General features: G+C 36.3%; 1 protein-coding gene and 1 long non-coding RNA gene across 3 annotated transcripts in view; one reads left to right on the top strand and one right to left on the bottom strand.

The window, feature by feature from the left end:
- Positions 1-845: 845 nt before the first annotated feature.
- LOC144211956 (melanopsin-A-like) lies at positions 846-24,415 on the bottom strand. 2 transcript variants are annotated; one of them, XM_077739533.1, is made up of 11 exons: positions 24,156-24,415; positions 16,420-16,556; positions 16,132-16,265; positions 10,051-10,254; positions 9,333-9,504; positions 9,089-9,250; positions 8,133-8,240; positions 7,893-8,064; positions 7,672-7,776; positions 4,607-4,678; positions 846-2,487 (listed from the first exon to the last, which is right to left on the bottom strand). In XM_077739533.1, exons 1-11 carry the CDS (start codon positions 24,279-24,281, stop codon positions 2,287-2,289), a joined length of 1,593 nt encoding a protein of 530 aa, XP_077595659.1. In that variant the 5' UTR covers positions 24,282-24,415; the 3' UTR covers positions 846-2,286. The 2 variants fall into 2 exon arrangements, 1 of the variants encoding a protein (XP_077595659.1); XR_013329689.1 differs by having other exon boundaries at positions 2,413-2,487; positions 7,867-8,064.
- Positions 13,378-24,782, top strand: part of LOC144211957 (uncharacterized) — a 28,362-nt gene continuing 16,957 nt past the window's right edge. Inside the window, exons 1-3 of the long non-coding RNA XR_013329691.1 lie at positions 13,378-13,452; positions 14,194-14,288; positions 16,146-16,277. This is a non-coding gene — a long non-coding RNA (uncharacterized LOC144211957). The remainder of the gene's footprint in view (positions 13,453-14,193; positions 14,289-16,145; positions 16,278-24,782) is intronic.

Raw genomic sequence — 24,782 nt, 5'->3', positions numbered from 1 at the left:
CATGTATATGTAAATATACATGTATATGTACATATACATGTAAATTTTTGTTCATGTACATATACATTTTTTACATGTACATGTACATATACATGTAAATTTTTGTTCATGTACATATACATTTTTTACATGTACATGTACATATACATTTTTATACATGTACATATATTTTTTACATGTATATGTACATGTACATATACATCTTTTACATGTACACTTACATATACATCTTTTACATGTACATATACATCTTTTACATGTACATGTACATATACATTTTTTACATGTACTTTGTACATATACATTTTTTACATGTACTTGTACATATACATTTTTTACATGTACATATACATTTTTTACATGTATATCTACATGTATATGTACATATACATTTTTTTACATGTACATGTAAAAACATTACATGTTTATGAATATATATATTTCTTTTTCCTCATGGGAGATTTATCCCCACATTGCTACAATATTTTCATCTCGTAAAAACTAAGTTGGGAGTCAGCCAGTGTAAACGTATGCTTGTGTCACATGTTACGAATCGACAACATTAAATAATCAGTAACTCTGACAGGATTTGGCATTTTTGGCAAGAGGGGAACGCTGAATATTAATATAACGTGGAAGTGTCATGAGACTACGTGTACAGCTAAAAATAACAACAAAGGCTGGAGGATCAAGTGTTTGTACACATCAGTATTCTGTTGTCATCGCTTCCCTTTAGAGGGCGCCAACGTTTCATATGAAGTCTTAAGAACTACAAAGGTCAAACTTCGTATTCGCGTGGCCTAATATCAGCTTGGACGCCATTGTGGACTTTTTACACAACGTAGCAACAGTTTTATTTAGAAAAATAAATAAAAACCACCATCGGAGACATTTTCTGTACAAAGAATAAACAAAACGGGGCTTTGTGGGAGCCAATCATGTACATGGTATTTACAACTTTTTCCAAAACATTCTATACATTTCGGACAAAGGATACACGCCAAAAAGTGTCAACTTTTGGGAGAAAAACGAGGAACAATATTGGACGCAAGAGGCGTCAAGTGCTTTTCGTGTAAACAATGCAGCGTGCGGAAGCTCGTCCCAATACTTTTGTCCATTTTGTGCAGGGTTAGGCTTAAGTTAGCACCGTCCCTTTTGTCTTTCTTTTTCTTTCTTGTAAAATTGAGCCAAACAAGTATTGACAACAGTCTTGTACAATTTAAAGCATTTCTTAACATTGATTAACTCGTTGGCTACCATTGAAAAGGCTTGATGTCCAATGTAATTCAACTGGGAGGAGCGGCTGTGAATACCGAATGGGTATCTATGGACGTCAATGGCAGCCAATGATAAAAAAAGTATTATTTTCATTTAAATATATCATATATATTCACCTCACGAAATAAGTACATAGTTGATTTAGTGGCAAAATAAACATTTACATACGTTTTACAGTAACATGTTTAAATTATATTATGATTGGTTGTTTAATATCAATAAAAATATTAGTTATGAACAATGGACTAGAAAATATCTATTCTATTCCAATTGAAATGACTTTGTTGTTATAATTTAGTTTTTGATTATTGTTTTTAACTCTAGTCACATTTTTATGCACATGCATTTTTTCCCTTAAATTAGTTTAAACTTATTTTAATGATTGTCTGTCAAAATAATCTGAATAAATAGATAAAATATTAATAAACTATACATATGATGAATAGAAATATTCCAAATTATAAATATTTTTAAAATGGCATACATTTTACAATTTTAAAAAAATCTCTAAAATAACTTTGTTTTATTGTGTGGAAAAATTATTAACATACACGTGTGGAATTTTTAAAATTATTATTAAATAATTAATTTACAAAAAAATGACTTAATCAAAAATATATGTTAAGTCACTTTTTTAGTAAAATTAGGAATATAATAGTGATAATAAAATGGACTATTAAAAGGTTACATTACTAAAATAAACTGTTTCATATATTATATAATAAACTTTTCCATATTTTATTTACATACATTTTTGTAACTGGTTTCAAAACATTTGGTCGCAGTGATAAAACACATCTCAGTACTTTAGTACCGCCATGTGTCCCAATACTTTTGCTCATATCGTCATCTGATATCATCCTATAAGCCGAATAATAATAATATGTTTGAAAAATTCTCACAGCTTTGTATTACGCCGAGATACAAAATGAATGACACTAGTATTTCACTTGTGCCGATTAAATGTTAGCATGCTACTATTCGCTCACTGGCTGTCACTGATGGCGCTCACGCGTTGGCCACGGGTGCGTCTAGTCGGGCGATGTCGAGCGACGCCTTGGCCACGGGGCTCAAGTTTTTGCTGTGGTTGCCGTGGAAACCGGGGGGACTGTGCAGTATGGAGGGGCTGGAAATGGACGTGACGATGACGGAGGGTGTCGGTATTTTGCAGGTGCTTCTCGAACCCAGCTCTTCCGCTGTTCGAAATAGCTGGAAAAATATATTTCATTTTAGTTATATTTTATAGTAATGCAGATATGTCTGAATCATAGTTCTATTCGCTGTTTTTAGCATTGATTTGCGAATATTAGCTGTTAAAATGCGACTATATTTAGGCATGAATAAATGGCAACTAACTGTGTTTTGGCGTGCCATAAGGTTCAATTTGAGAGCCACTTTTTTCCCGTTTTCTGACTCTTTGCAGGACTTTAAACTCCATGCTGTCGACAGTTTGATTAATGCATTATTTTAATCATTTTTAATGTTAATATCTTGAATCCCAGGACAACAAAATGCAAAGTGCAACCATGACAAAATACGTATGGAGCAATTTGACGGTTAAGTTAAAGGGTTACGTTCACTTTTTGCCAACTTGAATTGACTAATCGATGATTTGTTTTTTTTAAACTTAAAAATGGTCGGAATCTTCATTTTGACTCTATTAATTGCTATTGTTGCCTTCTCCCCGATATTAATATTTTAATTCAAATTTAACAACAGCATCTTAAAAAAAACTAATATTTGTCTTTAAAAAATAAAGGCTAGTGAATCCTAACCCCCAAAACGTTAATGTAACACTTTCTTGATTCATTAATTTATTTTGAAATTTAAAAAAATCTATCTATATATCGGTTCTGAATGTTTTATTGAGCATCCCAAACTTTATTCCAATTTAATTTCAGCAAGGGACAATGAATAGTTATGCATGACTTTTGCGGGCCACCCAAAATAATGCTGGTGCATGGAACTGACCCCCGAGCCGCGAGTTTGAAACCTGCGTATATAAACACACCAAGTTTAAAGGTCAACGTGAGAAATGTTTTGTGTTTAAACCTGAAGAAATACAACAAACTTACATTTGGTTATGGTTCACGTCCCAGGATTTTTTTTTTTAAGAAAAGCGTTATTCCGTGGTTATGTGGATCAATAATTCACAAGTGTATATGGGAAGACATGGAAGTGGTCGCATTCATTGATTGTTAGCGTTGATGAACGCAGCCAGCTCGTTTCGACGGCGCGGAACGTAAATTCCTTTTTTCATCGATCAAAGTCGGACCAACTCGTTTGAGGATCGCGTACGCTTATTTGGACAAAAGGTTGCGATTTCATTCATCGGAAAGGTCAAAGTCGCTTTGATGTGGAAAGAAAGATTGGACGCTAATGCAGAACTACAAAGTGCTCCCCGCAAATTGCGTTTTTCCCCCCAAAAATCTTCTATTTTGTTGTTATAGCCTCATCAAACCAAAATGGAATCAATTCATTTTTCTTTGCAATTACAGTAATACATTGACATATAGCTGAAAGTCAGTATAACAATTTAAAACTAAATTAGTCCTAGCCGTACACATATTCAAAATTATGCAATTTTAAAGATTAATTTTGGAGAAAATTGGGAATAAATTTGCTACATGCGTACTTTGTCATGGTTGCATTTTGCATTTTTGTGGTCCTGAGATTCAAGATTGTTGCATAACTCCCAGGCATGGTAGATTAATTTTAATAAGTGATATCTCTCAATACTCAAATACTTAAAATTATGCAATTTCACACATTAATTTTGGAGAAAATTGCAATTAAAGTTGCTTCATGCATACTTTGTTCATGGTTGCACTTCCCATTTTTGTAGTAGATTTTTTCATTGTTCCAAGGCAAGGCTATCCTTTGTTGTTTTTCATTAATTTGTAAGATAAATATGAATAATTACATATCATACACATAAGTGCCAATGTCACAGTGGAGTTTGCATGTTTTTCTCGGGCCTTTGTGGGTTTTCTCCAGGTACTCCGGTTTCCTCCCACACCCCTCTCTCGTTATCGTTTGGGATACACACTAGCACCCCCACGACCTTAGTGAAGATAAGCGGCTCTGAAAATTAATAAAAAATGGAAGAATTCATTTTTAAAGGTTTGATTGAAATTGAAATGTAAGGCATACAGCAAATTATTTCCTTGTGGAAGACATTGATAGTACAACCCCGTTTGATCTAAAAAAACCAAAAAACTGAAACAAATTGAAAAAAATTGACCAAAACATGAATGAGCTACTGACTATATGTCAATCCATATTGCCAATGAATAAAAATGTGCATGAAGATGTAGCGTAAGCTTACACTGGCAGGAAGGTGACTCTTTGGCAGAAGGCTGAGATCCGACATGGTGATGTCCTCGGGTTCCGTCACGCTCTGCGCACATACAAACAGTATCAAGCATTAGTATTCAACAACTACATGTGCCATTGTTTGCTTTCCATTCTTATGATGAACAAAATGGCCATTAGGGGGAATATTTATTTATTTATTTTCTATTCAGGTGCACGGATGCATAACTTTTCTAGCCTATTCTTATCTCATTTTCTTAACCTCTTTATCCTCATTAGGGTCGGACCCCCAACAACCATGCACACTCATACCCACACCTAGGGGCAATTTAGACTGTCCAATTAGCCTACCATGCATGTTTTTGGAATGTGGGAGGAAACCGGAGTACCCGGAGGAAACCCAAAGCAGGCCTGAAAGAACATGCAAACTCTACACAGGTGGACCAACTTGGATTTGAACCCAGGCCTCAAAAGCTGTGATGCAGACACGCTAACCACTGTAGTTAATTCTCCTATTTTAAATGAATCGGACATCGATTGTTGTCAATAAGTTTAATACTATAAAGTCAAAAAGGGTTTTCAGGAGTCATAACTAAAGCGTATTTGCGTTTTTATTCATTTAAACTTTGTTTTTGTTTCTCTGAAATATTTTACTAATTCGTCATTTCAGTCTGTCATGAAGTTAAATAAACTAATTATTGATAATTTGAATAAATATGATTGAAATGACAAAATGTAATATTGCGACCTACATATCCCAAAAATCTATGTATTTTTATGTATTGTTTTTAACTACCAATAGTAATAATATAAAAATAGACAGACAAATTGAGGGTCTGTGACCTCTGACCACATTACCCCAAATTTTATCCCCTCTTAGCTTTCAGATTACAAAAAAAATCCTCCAAATTTGATGTTAATTCTTAAGTTATTTTGAACACAAATGTACAAACCTTTTTTTTTAAAGCCAATACATGACCTCCACTATACAAAGGTTTGCCTTTAAAATAGGTGTGTTTGCCAATCGAATGGCAGGATTATGGCCTAAAACATTGAAGTAAAATCAGAGGTCACGCAACGTGCTTGTGGAATTTTACAGATTATAGAATACGAGAGTAAAAATAAGTGAGGTCGGACATAAAACATCATCAAACACCGAGGTCGTCGACTTCTTGGTCCAATGAGTTGGATGGAAAGGCATCATGCGGATTAAGTCTGAAACTGGCAGATTACCGGAGCGGATTAGTCTTTGGACCGGGCCGGTGTGATGGCGGCCTTAGGAAACCTGGCCCGTCCGTGTGTGTGCGTGTGTATTTTCGCTGAAATAAGATGATTACGTGCCGAGACAGGAAATGCTCGATAAAATGCCTAGTGCGTGTCCCACATAGAGTCAACCATGTGACTTCTCTTTGCTCATAGGTTGAATTTGCAAGCAGTACTTTTGAATATTATAATTTATAAATGCAAACCATAAAATTGGATTTTTGACAAAATTGAACACAAGGACTGAAGAAATTCCAAGTAAATTGCATATTACATTAATAATTCATAATAAAAATGTTATGTTAGTACCTTTTGTTAGTTAAAAAAAATATATAAAAACCTATTCGGACATTACATTGAAAATGCCTATAAAATAGACATGATTAAATTCATTATTATATGATGAAATAAAACAAATGATGAGAAAAACTAGTAAATAATCATGTAAATAAAAATAATAAAATGTATTCCATGTTTAAATTTAGTTATATGCAAAATACCCATATCCAAAATTGGAGAAAAAATAATGTATTTGTTTTAAATCTAATGTTATTGATTGAGGCAGGCCAGTGGTTGATTGATTTGCGCGCTGGCATCACAGTTCTGAGATCGAGGGTTTAATCCCAGGTTTGTAAATTCCTGTGTAGAGTTTGCATTTTCTTCCCAGGCTTGCATGGGTTTTGTTTGGGTAGTTCAGATTCCTCCCACATCCCTAAAACATGCAGGGTAGACTATTTGAACACTTTAAATTGCCCCTGTGTATGAGTGTGCGGGTGAAATGATCCACTGTGTGGAAAAGCGGTGAATGAATTGATTAAAAGTCTTTTGGTACAGCGCACGTAAAACACAAAACACAGTTTTGTGGACGTGAGTCGCAACCACCAAAGCATATGTCGGAACCTGTGATCCAGGCCCTGGGCAATGTAACCTACTTGAGTACAAGACCTCTCTGTCTTTCGTCAAACGGTTGTTGGTATTTTTGATCTGGCACAGCAATGTGACTTGATTTGGTTGCTTGGGCCACACCTAACAACAGTCTTTGAAAGCTACTTAAGCGTTGAATATGAAATGGGTGAAAGGCACTTTTGTTCTCTGCCAATTAAAGCCCTTCAAAAGCATTAATGGAATCCAAAATGACTTTTTGTTCCCCCTGAAAAGTGTGCAAGCTACAAAGATTGAAAGACAATTTCGTTTTTTTTTTCTAATGACATTTAAGGGTAGAATCTAAAATATGTGAGGAATTGCAGACATCTGAATTTCTGTTGAATGTATTCTTATTTTGAAAGTGCACACTCACCATCAAGCAGGGGTGTCAGACTCGGGTTGGTTCACGGGCCGCTTTGACGTTAACTTGATTTCACGGACTATTTTAGATATAATATTTAGATTTTATTTTATAAATGATTTAAAAGAACTGGATTAAAAGCCCGGAATATTTAAAATATTTTTAGATTTTACAAAATTATTTTTGAACTGAAAACATTGAAAAAATTGATTAAAAAATGACAGTTATCGATTTAAAAGAGAAAAATCAGGGAATTTAATATACATCTATACTCTTCATTTTAATTTGATCCTAAAACAGAAAGTCACCACTCATGATTTACTTTCCCGGACCACACAAAATAATTCGGCGGACCATATTTGGCCCCCGGGCCGGCACTTTGACACGTGGCGTAAAGCCAAAATTACCGCCCCCATTTTTGTTACTGTGCTATAAATGTATTTATTGCAGATCGCGAGACTTTTATGGGTGGAAAAACATTTCGAAAATGTGCTTTTATTTGATGATAACATTTAAAACCTCCCCCTTACCTTTAACCTCTGGCTGGAGCGTCGCGAATATTTAACTTCACAGGATCCGCGATGGTTGGCGGGCGCTCGGTAAGAGCTGTCATCATCCATGTCGGAGAAACGGGCCTGAACGGAGAATGCGACGCTCGATGAGTTTTAGGGGTGGGCAGTTTGGTGGGACGACGGCGGGCGGGGAGGGGGACGACGCGGACATACCGTAGGGACACCCGAGCGACACTCACTGATTCGCTGTCTGACTGCGAGGAGTGGACCGGCTTGCCGTGGCGGTGGCACTCGGACTGGCTGGTGAGGGTTGAGCGACGGGTGGACTGGAAGCTGCTACTGCTGAAGCGGTCGCGCACCCGCACGCACAACAGCGCCCCCAGGTACGGCACGTAACGGCTAATTGCCGACCTGCCGCGCCGCCATCGTCAAGGGGATGACGGCGGGAAATATTCTTGGCATTCAGGCGTGCCGCTTACCTGTACTTGGGGTGCGTGATGGCGTAGATGATGGGGTTGTGGATGGCCGACGCTTTGGCGATGACTGCCGGGATGGAGTTCATGTAGGGCGTCAGGAGGTCTGCGTACCTAATAATGAGAGGGATGAAGAGAGCGGTACAGTCATGGGATGCGAGCATCTGTAGGCTTAGTGTCTGAGCTGGAGAATTAATCTGCAAGTGTAGACATAAAGCTGGATGCACATGTACTAGAAGGGTTGGGCAAAATTTTCGATTTGAGGATTACATTTGGGCTTAAAGGTGTTCCATCACACCTGGAAAACATTTGTATGTAAACTAACAAAGCATCCCAAGAGAGAAAACTTGTTACGAAGCAAGCAAATTCAATTTGACCTTTTGACCTAGGAACACATGACCCCTAAATTTGATCATCTCTTCGTTTTTGTTGTGCAATTCTATTTGGAAAGTTTGAAAATCAATTTCTTCAGTGGAGAGTTATGTATATCTTGAGTGCAAACATATAAGTTGACTTTGGTCGTTTTTGATTTTTGAGGTCTTTACTTCAAAATTGTTTTACCACTTTTGTTTGGTTTAACAAATATATCCAACACGTTTGAAAATAATCCTACTATTTGTTCTGGAGATATCAGGAACACGAAAATATATGGACAAGCAAACATATAGAAGTGAAGACATGACCTCCATTTCTGTCGGTTTCACATAAATAAGTAAAATTCTACTGTTTTTACTGCAACTTTTCTTGGGTTGCCTTTGAATGGTTATTTTTTAACGTTTTTCTAATGTAGTATTTTACTTTGTGCTGTCATAAAAATGTTTCCAACTTTAAAGTCCCCAATAAGTTAGCATCAAAACCTGTCCAACCGACCTCCGTTAAAAAAAAAAAAAAAAAACGTCATTGACCTAACACACTTATCGTTGAACGTTTTGATTGTAATTGCGCATGACGATCACACCTACCCGGCGAAGGCGGTGAGAGCTGCACAGGAGTACGGCGCCCAGGAGATGACAAAGAGCAGTATAACAATAAGCGCAATCTTGGCCATCTTCCATTCACTCTTCATCTTGTGGAACCTCTTGGCTGACTCTCTAGTACCCTCGCAATGGATCTTATCAAAAGCCCTGTGTGCAGTGCCACCACTTACGTTTTAGCATTTTAGGAATAACAAATAGGAGAAAACAGAAGAATCTTGGATCTACTGACCGGGTAGTGCGTCGGATGGCTCTGAAGATGCGACAGTAGCAGAAGATGATGACGAAGAGTGGGATGAAGAAGACAAAAGTGAAGAGCAACATAGTGTAGGAACGCACTGCCGGCGTGAAAGTCATGTAGTCCCATGAACAGGATGTCATCAGACCCTCTGGGACGTAAGCACCTGAAGAAAAACAAAATAAAAAGGCCCTAGTTTGCATCATTTTTATGTCAGACTGTGACCCAATTAATGTCAGGTGTTCTACAAGGCTCTATTCAAGGTCCCCTTATATTTTTTCACCAAAATCTACTGCTTTTTTACATAATACGCAGTAAAATATTCTGTTCACATTGTCTTTTTTAAAGGACTATTTTGTTCTTTATGGATGCTACAGATTTAATCAAGTGAAAGAATATGTCATGCCCAGGCAGCCAATTATTTAAATATCCCCAACAACAAAAAGGGGCCTTTTAATTCAGCATTTTATTCATATTTTGTTTTCTTTTAAAATTTAAAAACAAATTCAACAGGACATATTTCAAAGGGCCAGAAAATTGAAGTTCCCACCAACTCAGTGTTGCGTTTATATGCGACAGCCTTTTTGTATTGACAGGAATCGTCACGCCGGGTAAACTCTCCGGGCGTGATATCGTCTAATTGCTTTTACACTTGACTGGCTTGTTGACACGGTAGAGGCAGCGAACGCGTTTGTCGCACATTTGCACTCACTCCAACCAAAGAAGGGCGGCAAACTCCAGCCGGCAGAGTAGATCCACGCCACCGCCACAATGCTCAACGCTTTCCTGCGAGACATGGCGCCCAGCGAGGCCAACGGCCGCGTTAACACCACGTAGCGGTCCACGGCGATCACCATCAGCGTGATCATGCTGCAGATGCCGAAAAGGGCGCCACAGAAGGCGTATAACTCGCAACCTGTGAGCAGTCAAACGAAACAAATGTTAGGGGTTTAGCGTTAAAGAATAGAAATGGAAAGTAGCTAATGCGAGCAAACACTATGAGTTGACAGGGGAGGGTTTGGATGGCAAACAGGCTTTCAGTATTGACTTTTGGGATGTCATAAATGCAATATGCGCAGTGTCATTTAGCCGCGACAAGATTGCAAACACTGTTCTTGATTGAAGTGTTATTCATTATGCATTGCGGCTCACGCGCAAGGAATGAGATGTACATGCCTTAGCGCGCACTTTCTAACTTTCTTGGCCATCCAATCACACCCACACATAATCCGCGCTCTCGCACATTCATTAACTTACTTGTTCTCGCACTTTCTTGCTCAAGCAAATTATCTACATAGGCAAAAATTCATTTCTTTTTACGTCAAGGGTTGGGAACCTTTTTGACAAAGAGAGCCATAAACAATTCATATTTTTCAATGTTATTTCTTGTAAGCCATACTATGAATTTAAAAGTCAAAATACATACATGCCTTTTCAATTTTTTTTTGTAATTTCACCACCTTTAAAGTGGAAAAATATGCTGTTGCAAATCAATGAGGATGTATTCCAAGAGTCTACAGCGAAAAAAAAGCAGTTCTAGATGTAGTATCTCCATTCTGTCACCAGCAATTTCCATATTTTAGCTCACAGGTTTGTAAAGAGCCAGATACACTCATCAAAAGAGCCACATGTAGCTCCCGAGCCATAGCTTCCCTACCCCTGCTTTACGTGTTCCATTTCACAAGGCTCATTTGGGCACTCTCACACATAGTTAACTCACACAATTATATACTCCCAATCTAAAACATACACATTTCCTTTGTAACTACTCATACTTTAATCATTGACTATTGTATAAAACCCCACACAATTTCTAAATTAGACAGACATATCCAGACTCTCCCTCATTGATTCTGTTCTATAAAAATATACAAAATCTCATGAATCCATTCTTACATATACTCATCTCCAAACACATTTTACTGTCTAAATGTCTTGCTTACTCACTCTAACATGAATCTCTGCATAGAACTGAATTTGTTTACTCGCTCATTGTCCTCGTCCATACACAATCGACCTCCTTAGTTGCTCATGTATTCACTCTACTGTTCTCTCACAACTCACTCTTGCACATACACTTGTTTGCGCTTTCACTCTTGCATGAAATACACCCCCTCACATACGTATTTGCACTCTCACCCAACACATTCATTTAATTCCAATTTTTCTTCGTTCACTGACTCTAGTATTTCTTTCTTACTCATTTTCACACACAAATTAATTTGCTTACTCAAGCTCAGGTGCACCCAATTAATCACTCTCCAGTCTCATCTATGCACACTCACTCTTAATTTATCTACGCTTATGCACATTAATTACATAACTTACTCACACACACCAATCTACACCAACTCAAGCACATTAATTACATCATTTGCTCATTTATTTTGTTGCACATTCACTTGCCCACTCTCGCAAAAGCACTTGTTAACTTACCCTATCAAAGGATAGACCCAAGCAACAAAAAAAATGTACACACGCTTACATTTAATCTGCACCCGCTTACATACGTTTCTTTCCCGTTTACACCAACCAACATGTTCTCTCTCCCTTTAAACTTACCGTATTTATTCGAGTATGACGTGCAAAATTTTGTACCAAAAAGAATTAAGCAAAATTTGGGTGTTATATGTACACGAATCATGGTGAAAAACTGCACTCTGCCAGTGAAAAAGTCTCCTCGGCAACTGTCATAATGAGAAAACAATAGCCCTGTTCTATTGGCCGGTGCTTAAAAAAAATAACCCATGATGAATTAGACTTTAAAGATTTAAAATTGTCTGATTCGATTTAAAATTGTCTGATTCGATTGAATTATATTTATTTGATAAGGGACAGTATATATTAATGAACATATTTATATTCTGTAAATGAACACATATGTAAATAAATATACTATAGTAATATAAATATAACTGTAAATTCCATTTGTGAATAGTTTTCATACTGGTAGTTTGTTTTAACCAGGTTTCCGTACCCTATAATAATATAATAATAATAATTTTAATAAATGTTTTGTCATGGCGACATGTGTTCAGCATTTGCCAGTTTCCAGGACCTGTGCAATCCTTGGTCTGAGGAGAGAATTATACTAATTTTTAGTCACAAATTATAGGTGTGCGTTATACATGGGTGCACATTATACTCGAATAAATACAATTGCTCAATCACACACATCACTCACTCACTCCATCACAAACATTGTCTAGTTTCCCCCCCATATTCTAGGAATGTATACCATGAATTCACTTGAGTACAGGAAAAGCTAGTTTTCTAGCAAACACACCACAAAACGAAAAGACTCCAATTTAGCCTGACAAAGTTCAAATTTGCTTACTTCAACATAACTAGCAAATTTCATCTTGCTCAGAAAACATAGCCTTAGGGCCTAGATTGAAATTGAATCCAACTCCAGGAGGCACAAACGGTGACTTTGCAGATAAATGTCACAACATCCAAATAAATAAATAGTCCGTATGGTCAGTAATACAAAATGGGGAATACACTTTGATGCCTCGCATAGATAGCATTATTTTTATGATCCATTGACTCATAAAAACAACAAAATGAAATAAAAAAGGCCATTATAAGTTTTACAGTGGTAGCAAAGTGGAGAGATGGAAAATCCTGCAAAATATCAGTGCGTGATTTTGTGAATGTATTCAATAATTCATGGCGTTAGATGGTAAATGCAAAATGGATTAGATGTTTATCATTGTCAATGGCAGTCTGGCATTTATTTATTTTTATTTTTGTTAAAAAGAAGCAGAACGGCCATGAATTTTCAGCCATAAATTGCAACAGAAACTGTTCTGGCTGTTTCGAATGTCATTCTAATAATGGAATTGTCATGAATTGTAACAGGTAAGATAAATTCCAGTTCATGATTGAATAAAAAAAAAAAAAAAGAAAAAGATTGAAAAGATGTTTTTCTGCTGGATATTGTGAGATTTTCATTATCCAACATGTGTCAGGGAACACATTGCTTCTTTCTTTTCTTATTTTTTCTTCTTTAATTGAAGTCTTTTCTTTACTAAATAGAGTTTTCCCCCGTTCTTATTTTTCTCCCTAGACGCCATTGATGAGGCTGGGACGATTGGTCGTCTTCATGAAGGTCAGTACAACTCCTGAAGGAAAACACGCTGGCGGGCGACTATCAGTATTTGATCAGAGGATCCTCTATCCTCGCTTTCACTGGGACATGCACACACACACACACAAAACACACCAATACACATGAGACAGTCAGTCAACACAAACAGACGAGCATGAGACACAAACGAGACACCCACACACACACACACACAAATATCTACAAGATGGACAGAAAGAAGGACTCATAAGACATGTGAGATAGTACACTTGCATACCAGACGCACAAGAAACAAACACAAGAGATACCGTCAACATGCTGAAGAAACGTGCAAGAAAAAGATACACAGGACGTACACATGGATCAACAGAGACAATTACATAAACATATGAGGAGACAGTGAGGCACTGTCAACGTGCAGAATGATACACAAGCAAAAAAATATATAAATACAATAAAAGACATACACAAAAGCAGTTATAGCTGGAACACATTACTCTAATGAATCTAAAATGTTGCAATTTATAAAAAGTTACAAAAGATGTTAATGTATTTTTCATGTGTAAGGGTGAAAAAAATCTTTTATATATATTAGATTTATAAATATAACACTCCCTCATAGCAAAAACATGGAGTTAGACAGATATACAACTAGTGCTGTACGATATGGTTTATAATGACTAAAGCGCTATATTTTTTTTTTTACGTTTTAAGTTTATTGTAATTATTGCCAATAATAGACCTGTTTTTTTTGCATTGCAGATTTCAAATGGAGGAAGGTCCACAATTTGCACTGACATGCTTTATTTTTTGGGATTCCATGGTACCACCAAATTGGACCCCCATAACAACCTCAGGTAAGTTAGGTTTATAAGACAATTGTAAATATTCATTTTTATGTCCCACACGACACAAATGGTTACAAATTGAAAATATTAATAATATTATAACTATCTAACTTAATGTATAGCAGTTGTCAAAGCCAAAACCACAAGTAACAGATATTAAATTTGAGCCAAAATGTATATGTGCATATGCATATAAAAATATGTATTCAGCACTACTTGATGCAATTTAAATTTTTGGCAAATTACAGTGAGAGACATGCTGTACTACTTTTTCACAAAATTAAACTATACTTTTGACCATGATATATAGATATGATTTTTAACAAAAATGGCACATATCGTGATTCTTTGGATATACTCTGTGGAAAATAGAACACAATGAAAAGAAGATAGAAAAATCAAAGCCAAACATTCCCTTTGGATTTCATGAACTGTAATAGTAACACGGTGTAGAACACGGTTACCGTGGCCTGAAACGACGTTAAAACAATCAAACGAGTCAACGTGTCGAGTTTTGCGAGGCATTCATGGGCAACATGGGAAATACAGTGTTCAAAAATACATAATTGCCCAGTAACTACGTTGGCCACAAAGTGTTATCCCACTTTCCGAAGCCTCATTTCGAGCAAAGTCAGATAGTGGGGAAGTGTTGCACAGAAGTCGGTTGTCATTTATACGTTGAGCCTTAATTATTTCAGTGCCGTGGACGATGATACACATCCAATCCTGTGGCTCTTTTCATCCTTCAGCTGTGAATTTAAATGAGTTCATCATTAGTAGACCGACCAAAACATTCCAATCGGCAGGGATGGCAACAAATGAACCATCGTCTATGGCAGCCAATGCTAAAGTGGAATACAACTTTATTACTTTTAAAATCAAATGAGTCATCTCACAAAAACTGTAATCCATAAACAAATTTTGGTTTGAAAGTAACTGGCGCACTGCACAAAACCCCCAAAAAAGATACACAGAGACAAGTTCATGCAAGATATACTCACAAGAGACACAAACATAGACCCGCAAGACAGTCCTCACACACACCCACACCTACAAACAACCACACACACACACTTAAATGTGACAGGCACGCCGGTTGTCCGCTGTCAAAGTGTCCTGAACCCTGAACTGCCTCCAGGTCGGCATTTTAAATGAGAAACTCTTCTGTTGTTGCCTCACAAACAACAAACAGTCGCACGCATACAATTTCAATGCATTTCTATTTTCTACTAAACTAAGATGTCATTTAGTTGATTTTTACATATTTTATGTTTTGTATTTAGTTTGATTCGCTGTGTTAACCTCCTGGAATAGGAAAATTGACAATTTTTGGTCATTAAGAACAAAAAAATAATAATATTGAAAGAGCTTGCGTCCACATCAGCATGATTTATTATGTATGTACTATTCATTTTACTTGGATTTCTTAATGTTATTTTTATATTCATTCACATAGAGATATATTTTTTAATAAAAGGCCAAATTAAAACGATTTGAATCAATGGAAACAAATACGCCGGTTAAGTTGGGCCCCTAAAGATTATTATGATTGTTTTATTTCATATTATTTAATTCAAAGGGAACTGCCAATCACAGACAGGTAAAATGGCAGTGATATCATGGATCATAGTAGGGAATGATGACTTAACAAGATAAGTCAGCACTTTTTAGAACCTTTGTGTTTACGTGGCGGCCATATTGGTCAGGGTGATATTCCCATTCAAGACAATGCATTGAAATGATCACGTTTTTACAATGACAGATGTCAAATTCATTTAAACTGAAAGGCAAATGCTCTTGTTTTTGTATTATTGACAGTGCTAGAAATGAATGCCCATGATAATGAATTTACCTCTCTTGCCAAAGATCCACCTTTTGTGCATGCTGGTGATGAAGAAGATTGGCGACTGTGTCAAACACATGAAAAAGTCTGTGAAGGCCAAGTTGATGATGAAGATATTGGACGGTGTTCGCAGGCTTCGGCTTCTGTTGGCAAATGTAAGTCAAATTTCATTTTAAAGTACATGTGTCAAACTGCAGTCAATGGAATCAGAAGATACATACAAAAATATAGTCATTTCAAAATGTAGGGTGTATTTAGACGTCAAAATACCAGTTCAGAACTTAAATAGAATCCTACCTGCAAAAAGCATAGATGACCAGAAAATTGCCCAAAATGCCTGTGATGCCCACGGCGAGGATGACTACCCCGATGGTATAGTGGGCGTGGTCGGGGACGTCTACTGTAGGAAAAACGTGATTTGGAGCCGCGGCGCCCTGGTGTAAAAAAAAAGAAAGAAATATAGTATTATTATGATGCTTACATGAGAGCTGAGGAAAAGTGTCCCAATTTTTATTTATTTTTTATTTTTTTGCATAAACATGATTGAGCATTGCTGCCCGATTTATTTGTAGTCATAAACAGGAGAGCAACAGTGGTCATTATGGCCCAGTAAACGACTTTTGGCGGCTGTTTTAACGGCTTCCTATTAAAACGGCACAATCAGGTTTCCAAGGTTAAAGACTTTCGGATTTGAATTTAAACATTTGTTTCGAAAATCGTTAACTTGTTGACTGCTGTAGAGGGCAATTCATTTGTATAATGTATTTCCGACACTTCTGTCTTTTGGAGATAAAGTGGGCTCTGTAAGGGCTTCGTTGTTTGCACTCAAAAATGGAGAAAAAGGGAGTTTGTAATCATGTGAGGGCATGGTTTTTGGAAGAGTCACTTGACGCGTTATAGTGGGTCAGGGCTTGAACATTTAATTTTGGCAGACATTTATTATCATGTTAGAGATTACAACAAAAAAAACTTGTAGTAATGATAATTGATTTTTTTTTAAGTTTAACAAAATTAATCAAGTAAAATTAGCAGTAAATATAATATACATATGTATAAATCTTAAAATAAATGTCATTTTTTTATATTTGGAAGTTCAGTGTGCAAGAAAAGTCTAAAACTTTAAAGATAATAATTAATTATTTATACTCTTGAAAAGAAATTCTGAATAAAACCAATTTTTTTAAAATTAACATGACAAAATAAAATAATTGATCAAATACAATTATTAATATATTTTTCAATTAAAAAAATACAAACAAACAAAATTTACTCTCACTTTAAATCAACTTTGACAAAACTGACACACCGAATAAATAAAATAAATCAAACAATATTCATCAGATTAAACCAGCCTTAAAATATCTTAAAGTACTTTAAAAAGAAAGCTAAAAAAAATAGAGAAAAAAGTCTGTTTATGTAAACAAGCAGTTGAAAACCCAGAAAGGCACTTATCAGTTATACGGTCCCTTATAAAAACTGCACACTCACTGGCCCTAATCTCATTAATGGCAATAATGCAAGATAGAGCGTAACAAGACAAAAAGGAAGTTGTAACTATGGCGCGGACCTCGTCTGACTGACTGTTGCCATGGCGAAGACTATCTCTGAGTCACTCTATCAAGACAACGCGTGAACAAACAGACCTACCAAACCGCTCACGTGTTCATTTGACCTTGAAATTCGCAAATCTCAACAGATTGGTTGGAATAATTACCACTAAAACTCAACACGACGTAGCGTGTAAATGCGCCAACGTTTTCGTCGAGGGACAATCATTCGTAGGCTTGCTGCGCTACGCTACTTTAATTATCTGCAATTGTGTTTGGAAATTAGAGAGTACCGCAAATCGTTCAAGAGTTTGTAAGGGGGGATAATATTAGACCTGAATGGAAATATGTAAAGAAAAACAAAGCTCTTGTTTTGCCAGACTCTTCCACCATTGGCCTAGTTTGAAACAAGCCCGATTTTTTTGGAAATACATTCCTAGCAGTGAGTCATAATGGCTATATTGATGGCAAAGGTAATAACAGTACAAGGGTCAAGCACTATATGGCGTGCACAACAGGAACTATTATCAGAAGATGTGCACAAAAAAACTGTAAACGTTGGGCGTCGAAGTACTTCAAAGTAGATGGTATTACCGGATTTCAAAAGGCTATTATTTTGGTGCTTGTTTTTTTTTTTTTTTTGGGTGGTATTTTGTTCTTTAAAATGGCTTTGGGAATGGTCATGTTTCAGTGCCGTTGACTTTGCTGGGCGTCCAATCCACTGTGGTTAGGTGGGATGAATGATTAATGGTTTTAGCCAACATAATGTTTTACAATGGTAGTATTACTGTGTCCATTGCTAGTATGTCCCGACCGCACTGTAAAGTTTTTATTTAAATGATGGTCCATGGCAGACTTTTACTTTAAATTGATTGGACTTCTATTGAAACTATTGGCAGACAATGAATTAAGACAAATATATTCAAAGTCATCTAAGGTGAAAACAGAAAACAACACAATGATGGCAATCTCTTTAAATCTATACTATAGGGTCGATATACAATGATTTAAACAAAAAAGAGTAATTGGCAGAACCTGAAATTGCAAGACAGCGCATTCAATTCTGCCATTTGCAAGTTTGGATGAAACAGTCAGAAAAAGAAGTTGATGGTTAAAGCTGCATTCGAAGTAAACTTTATTGTAGTTACATCTTCTTACCATCTTACATTTAGTTTCTTAGTTATTATTTTTAACATAAGGACAGTATATAACCTATTATGGTGTTGATTTGTGCTGATTACATTTTTTTAAATATATTTTTGATATTGTCAGCCTCATTGTAAGTACAATTTATCTTTTACAGGGGAAAAAAACAATTTCTAGTTTTAAATGACATCCGAAAAAGAGTTAAAATAGTGAAAAATCGCCCTTCTGATGCATCTTTTTAAGAATTTTAGGGACTTTCTGACAATTCGTGTGACGACCAAGTTTCATGCTGCTTTAGCGAGAGATGCTTTAAGCTTTTTTTATTTTTTTTCACCCAATATCCAAACCCGCTGTTTTCCTTTTTGAAAGAACATACCTACAAAGCCCTCAAATTGGCCATACCTTTCTGTTTATTTCTTTTTGTAAAGCTGTCAATAGACAGCCTGTTTCATGACAGCCTGTATTTTTTGCTATTTTGATGGTTTATTGCAAGTACTTGCAGTATAATTTGTAACAGGGGTTATAAAAAAAATATTTGTGTGCATATGTATTGCTCAAAAACTTTTTAACAGAGTGGAAAGGCAGAACAGTAGATTGATAGATAGATTTGATAGATAGATTGATAGGTAGATTTTATAATATTTTGGTATCTGGTGATGTCCATGGCACTGAAACATGATTGGTTTCCTAAACAAATTGAGAATAAACTCTTGCTTCAGAAACTTTCACTTTTAGGTTTATGCAGGTGAAGTTTTTATGCCTTAATTTGTAATCATTGTTTAAATGTGGCTTACTTTTAGTGTTTAACATTCCAGTTTAAATAAATTGGCAGGTTGGTAATGGGTCAAATACCATAAAATTTAAATAATTCAAATAATTTAATAATTTAAATAGTGTTATTGGATGGCAATAATAAGAAATAAAAAGAATAAAATCAACTTTAATGTTAGTGGTGGCATTTGTTTTTATTTAAATACTATTAAATTAGTTTTTGTTAACACTTAAAATGTAATTCTCAATTATTTATAAAAGTAATGTATTAAAACAAAAAATCATCACATTATGTAGCCTACAATTGTTTTTTTTATGTTAAAATCGTGTTCTAAAACACCAAAAATGTGATACCTTTGATAGATTAGGTATGTTTTTAAAGCACCAAAATCAATCGCTTTCTCCGTAACAAATCAAAGATAAAAGAGACGACGCGGTAAAGGAAAACTTGCAAAAGTGATTAGTGCATCCTGACGTTGTTCCCTTTGTGTCCAATGAGATATTGATTACGGCCTTAATGGCGCTGTCCAACTGCGGCCAAGTCCCTTGTTAGCTTTGCCCAATCAACCAATTCAATCAATCAAAAGATCTAGTGGATGACCATCTTGTTTTGCGCTTTACACCAGTCTGACTCTGACTTTCTCCCACGCTTGAATTTTCCTCCAAATTCCGCGCCTCTCATCAAGCCTCTTGTCACGTGTTGATGCTTTTCAAGCAGCTGTTCCCACATCACCTGGTCGCCCGCTAATTTGCCGGCACGATGAATCATTATCAACCGAGGGCGAGAGCATCATCCCAACACACCTCCACTCGTACACCTACGCAAATTTTTAATCCCGCTGGGAAATCTGAGTACAAAACAAGTCAATGCAAGTTTCAAGATTAACATATTATAAGATGAACATCATTTTTTTGGCTTATTTTTGGTTTATAGTTTGGTTTTACTGGCGTTGAATTTAGGTGACGTAAAGTGTGTGTCTCTAAAATTGCTTTTTGCGTATTATTAACACATTTAAGTCATTTTAGGAGATAAAGACAGAGAATTATGAAAAAAAAACATTATTTTTAAGTGAAAGTTGTTTGCGGTCATAAGTTTGGTGTAAAATATTCGATATTGAAATAATTTTTTGTATTTATTTTATTCCTGTCGATAAAACTCCTTATATCTTAATATTTTTTTGCGTAATATTAGACTGAGACAGAGAATTATGAAAAAAAAACCATTATTGTTAAGTGAAAGTTGTTTGGGGTCATAAGTTCGGTGTGTAAAATACGATATTGGAATACTTTGTGTGTTTTGTGTGACTCCTGTCGATAAAACTTATATGAGAAGGACTTTATTTTAGAAATATAGGTTACAGAGTTTTAAAATAGTAGATGGTGGTGTGCCTTGATAGTTTTTTCCATTCAAAAAGTGTGTTTTAGCTCAAAAACACTGCACTGGACTCAAAATGTCAGATATCCAAATGAAAGCTGAAACCTCCAATTGCCGGATTAAAAATGTCATGAAAAGAAACAAAAGCCAACTTTACTCCTTGAATCGCTTGAATAAAATTGTCATGAATCAAAGCCAAAAGCTGTTGAATTGGGAATCGCTCGATGACACTAGAAAAAAAAGTATTAAATCATGAAAATATATATACATATAATATTGGCTGGACTAGAAACACCATCAATCAAATCTAAAAGAACTTAATTCAACAAAAACAAAACCTGACAAGTACTTAATTCGTGACCAAAACTCACTGAAATGTACAAAAATAAAAGCTGTTAAATTCACACATCATATTAAGAAAAATTGCTTTAAGTCAGCCCAACAGCTGTTGAATCATTCAACTGTTTCACCAAAAAACGTTATAGCCCAAAACATCCAAAATACCACAAAATAAGCTGTACAATCCTTAATTTTGGACTAAAACATGAATGACATGAACCAAAATAAAAGCCGTTCAATTCTCAAATTTCACAAACAAAAATATCAATAATAAACCAAAGCATCTTCTGAATCACTTAATTTTTAACCAAATTTTCAATTTTCAATTAGCGTGACTAAAATTCACACAACAAAAATAAAAGCTATTCAATCCTTCAATTTTATGACCAAAATGCTGTAAACCAAAATTCAAGCTGATGAATGTTTAACAAAAACGTTTAAAAACAACAATTAAAGCCATTGAATGCATCACTTGTCCAACCAAAAACATTGTAAACCAAAAGCAATGCTACTGAACCTTTAAATTCTTTACCCAAAACCATTATGACCCCCAAAAATCCATAAATTTTCCCCCCAAAATAATCCTAAAACAAATAAAACCTCTTAAAACCTTAAATTCCTTGACCAAATAACCCTAAACCAAAACCGCAGTTTTGAATCCTTAAATCGCACCCATAAATCCTATCATTCAAATTCCCATTAGTATATCACACTAAACAGCAAACTGAATGCATTTAAAAGCAAAGCTATTATCTCCAATGTCCTTATAAATAAAAAATGATATTGAATGCCCTAATATATTTCAGTCAAATCAAAAACATCACAAATCCCTTTAATATGCTTCCCTTGTTGTAGCATCACCCAAAAAAAATTGAAACCCTGTTGAAATTCCTGACTCTAATTCATAAATCAAATGGCCAAATATCAAACCCCAACAGACATGACGTTGATAAAATGTCATAAATCCGATCTATCTAGTCCATCTCATCGTGAAAGCTGCTACAGCAAAACTTGCATCACGCTAAAAAAAAAAAAAAAAGGGTTTACGCACTGATAAGTCCTCAAATCGCTCGAGCAAAACTGCCATAAATCCATCCAACCAGAAAAGGAGATAATATTTGAAGTTCTTAAATGCATAAGGCCATTGATTTATTTATTTTTTGGACCATCATCGCATATCTTCCGCTACTTGGTGGTGAACTATTGTTCCATCTAAAATGTCATCAATTATTTAAAGTTGTTTTAGTGTCGTAAAAGGTGTTAAGAAGGCATGAGGGAAGCTACGGTAGTAATAAAGGGGCTTAATAAAAGCTAATATAAGTAGTTTATATTCCAAAAGTGAAATAGTGACATTTTAGAGGGAAATTTAGTTAGGGCTCATTAATTTAGGGATGGCCCCCGATTCCATTACGTAATTGGAAATGGTGCTATTATTTGACGATTGGAACTGGGTGAATTTTATTTTTAAGTACTGCCATTGGTCAAGTAATTTAGTGGCGATCATTCAATTTTGCGATCATTTTTATTTAGTTTCAATTGAGAGAAATTTTTAAAATATGTAAATATTCTTTGTAACATAGATTTTTTTACTAATTTAAATAGGTAACAATATAAAATATTTTCTTTAGTTTCAAATGCCAAAGACATTTTTTAAATGGTAAATATTCTTTTTAATATAGATTTTTATTTTATTTAAAAAGGTAACAACTTAAAAAAATAGTTTCAAATGCCAAAGTCATTATAATATTACAAAAATTGTATAAAGTATATATATATGAATCAGCCGGGTAAAAAAAGTGTATAAAATATATATGAAATAACCCGGTGGATAAGTGGTTATCATCTCGGCTTCACAGTTCTGGGGCTGCGGGTTCAATCCCAATTTGCATGTTCTCTTTGGGTACTCCGATTTCCTCCCACATCGTCAAAATATGCAGATTAGGCTGTTTGAACACTATAAATTAGCCCTAGGTATGAGTAGTCCTTGTGCCTTGCAATTGGCTGCCCACCAATTCAGGATGTCCCCCACCTGGTGCCCGGACTTAGCTTGGCTCACCTCCAGCACCCTCCCTGATCCCAGTGAGGATAAACGGTTGGGAAAATGAATATATTGTCAGACTTTTGTAGTTCTCAGTTTGTTGGTTAATGCTAGTCCTTTCCTTTGGTTGGCATATCTAAGAGCCTATTATAGTAAAGGCAGTGTATCCTTGAATCACTTTGCAAAAATATGGCACTGGCTCCCGTTCAATTGTACAGATGCGCCCGCCTTCCTTTGAATTAAAAATCCCTCTCAGACCACCCCATCTGACGCTCAACCTCCCTGAGGGCGACTACTTTTGGATCTCAACTTTCCACCATGACAGAACTCACCCACCGACTCTATTATGTGGAGTGAAGGAAAAGCTGCTCACTCCCTGACAAAAAAAAGGACTTTCCTCCAGGGTGAGGAGAAGGGAGAGTGAGCGAGGGTGGGTGGGTGTCCGACTGACTCTTTTTTGGAGTCACAATGCAAAACAAGCACCCTCCTCCTGAATTAATGCACTTTCCAGGAGGCTTCAGCCCTTTTTTGGTGACACATCAGCACGTTAAAAAGCCATTGACAAGCTAGGGGTCATAATATAGTCTCTACACATCCTTACAGATGAAATCCTCTGGGTATTTCTTTTTTTTTTTCTTTCCCTTTACACACCCAGCACAAATGCAAACAGACAGGAGTCACTGCCTCCATTCAGGGTGCACGTGAATGAAAATAGATGGAGGGATTTATTCATTCAAAAACACCCCTCGTCTTCCAACCTCGCGGCGGGAAGTCACGAATGAACAAAAGACATTTTTTTTGAGGAAGGGTTACTCACAACAGTGGCAAACGGCGCTAGATCCACGAGCCGGTGCAGCGGGGCGACGGAGCTCCTGTTCCACGGTGTTAAGGTTGGCGGGTCCGGTGCGGGCGCGCCGGGTCCGATGGGTGGCACGGAGTCCATTCCGTCGGCTCCGCTGGCACGCCAAAGGCGCGCGCTCACCGCTGCGTGCGCGTAAAAGTGGGAGTCCGGCGGACGGCGGCGCTACGCGTTCATAGTGAGCGCGCGCCGCTGGAGTCCAAGTGTGACTGCACGGGCCTGATGTTGGAGGGAGGATGAGAGGAAGAATATGGGAGGGAGGGAGGATGGAGGGAGTTTGAGAAAGGGTGGGAGTTCTCTTTCGCTCTCTCTCTCTCTTGTTTCTCTGTGCGGCGTCCAATCCCACCTTCACAGATTCCTCAGCAGTGTGTCAGTAGGTCTGTTCTCGTTGATGGGCTTCTGTTCATTTTTAGTGGTAAAGTTGCTAAGAGGAATTGATTGTTTTTGCATTGGAACGGGAATTTAGTTGTTGAAATTTTTAGTGTGTCGTGCAGGAATTGTGGATGGATTTTCTTACCAGATTTTTGATTATGTTTGTATAGGACAGGGGTGTCAACCTGTGGCTCAGGGGCTGAAATACGGTCC

This window comes from Stigmatopora nigra, chromosome 18 (assembly GCF_051989575.1).
Source record: "Stigmatopora nigra isolate UIUO_SnigA chromosome 18, RoL_Snig_1.1, whole genome shotgun sequence".
NCBI lineage: Eukaryota > Metazoa > Chordata > Actinopteri > Syngnathiformes > Syngnathidae > Stigmatopora > Stigmatopora nigra.
Note: the sequence above shows the minus strand (reverse complement) of the source record. Positions and strands in the feature narration are given on the sequence as shown.

Bases quoted from the DNA above. Each gene is read 5' to 3' on its own strand.
- LOC144211956 (XM_077739533.1), bottom strand. From the start codon at position 24,281: ATGGACTCCGTGCCACCCATCGGACCCGGCGCGCCCGCACCGGACCCG. The intron at 7,777-7,892 runs GTGAGTGTCGCT...TTCTCCGTTCAG, and splicing joins CGCAGTCAGACAGCGAATCA to GCCCGTTTCTCCGACATGGA. The intron at 2,488-4,606 runs GTAAGCTTACGC...ATATTTTTCCAG, and splicing joins AGAGTCACCTTCCTGCCAGT to CTATTTCGAACAGCGGAAGA.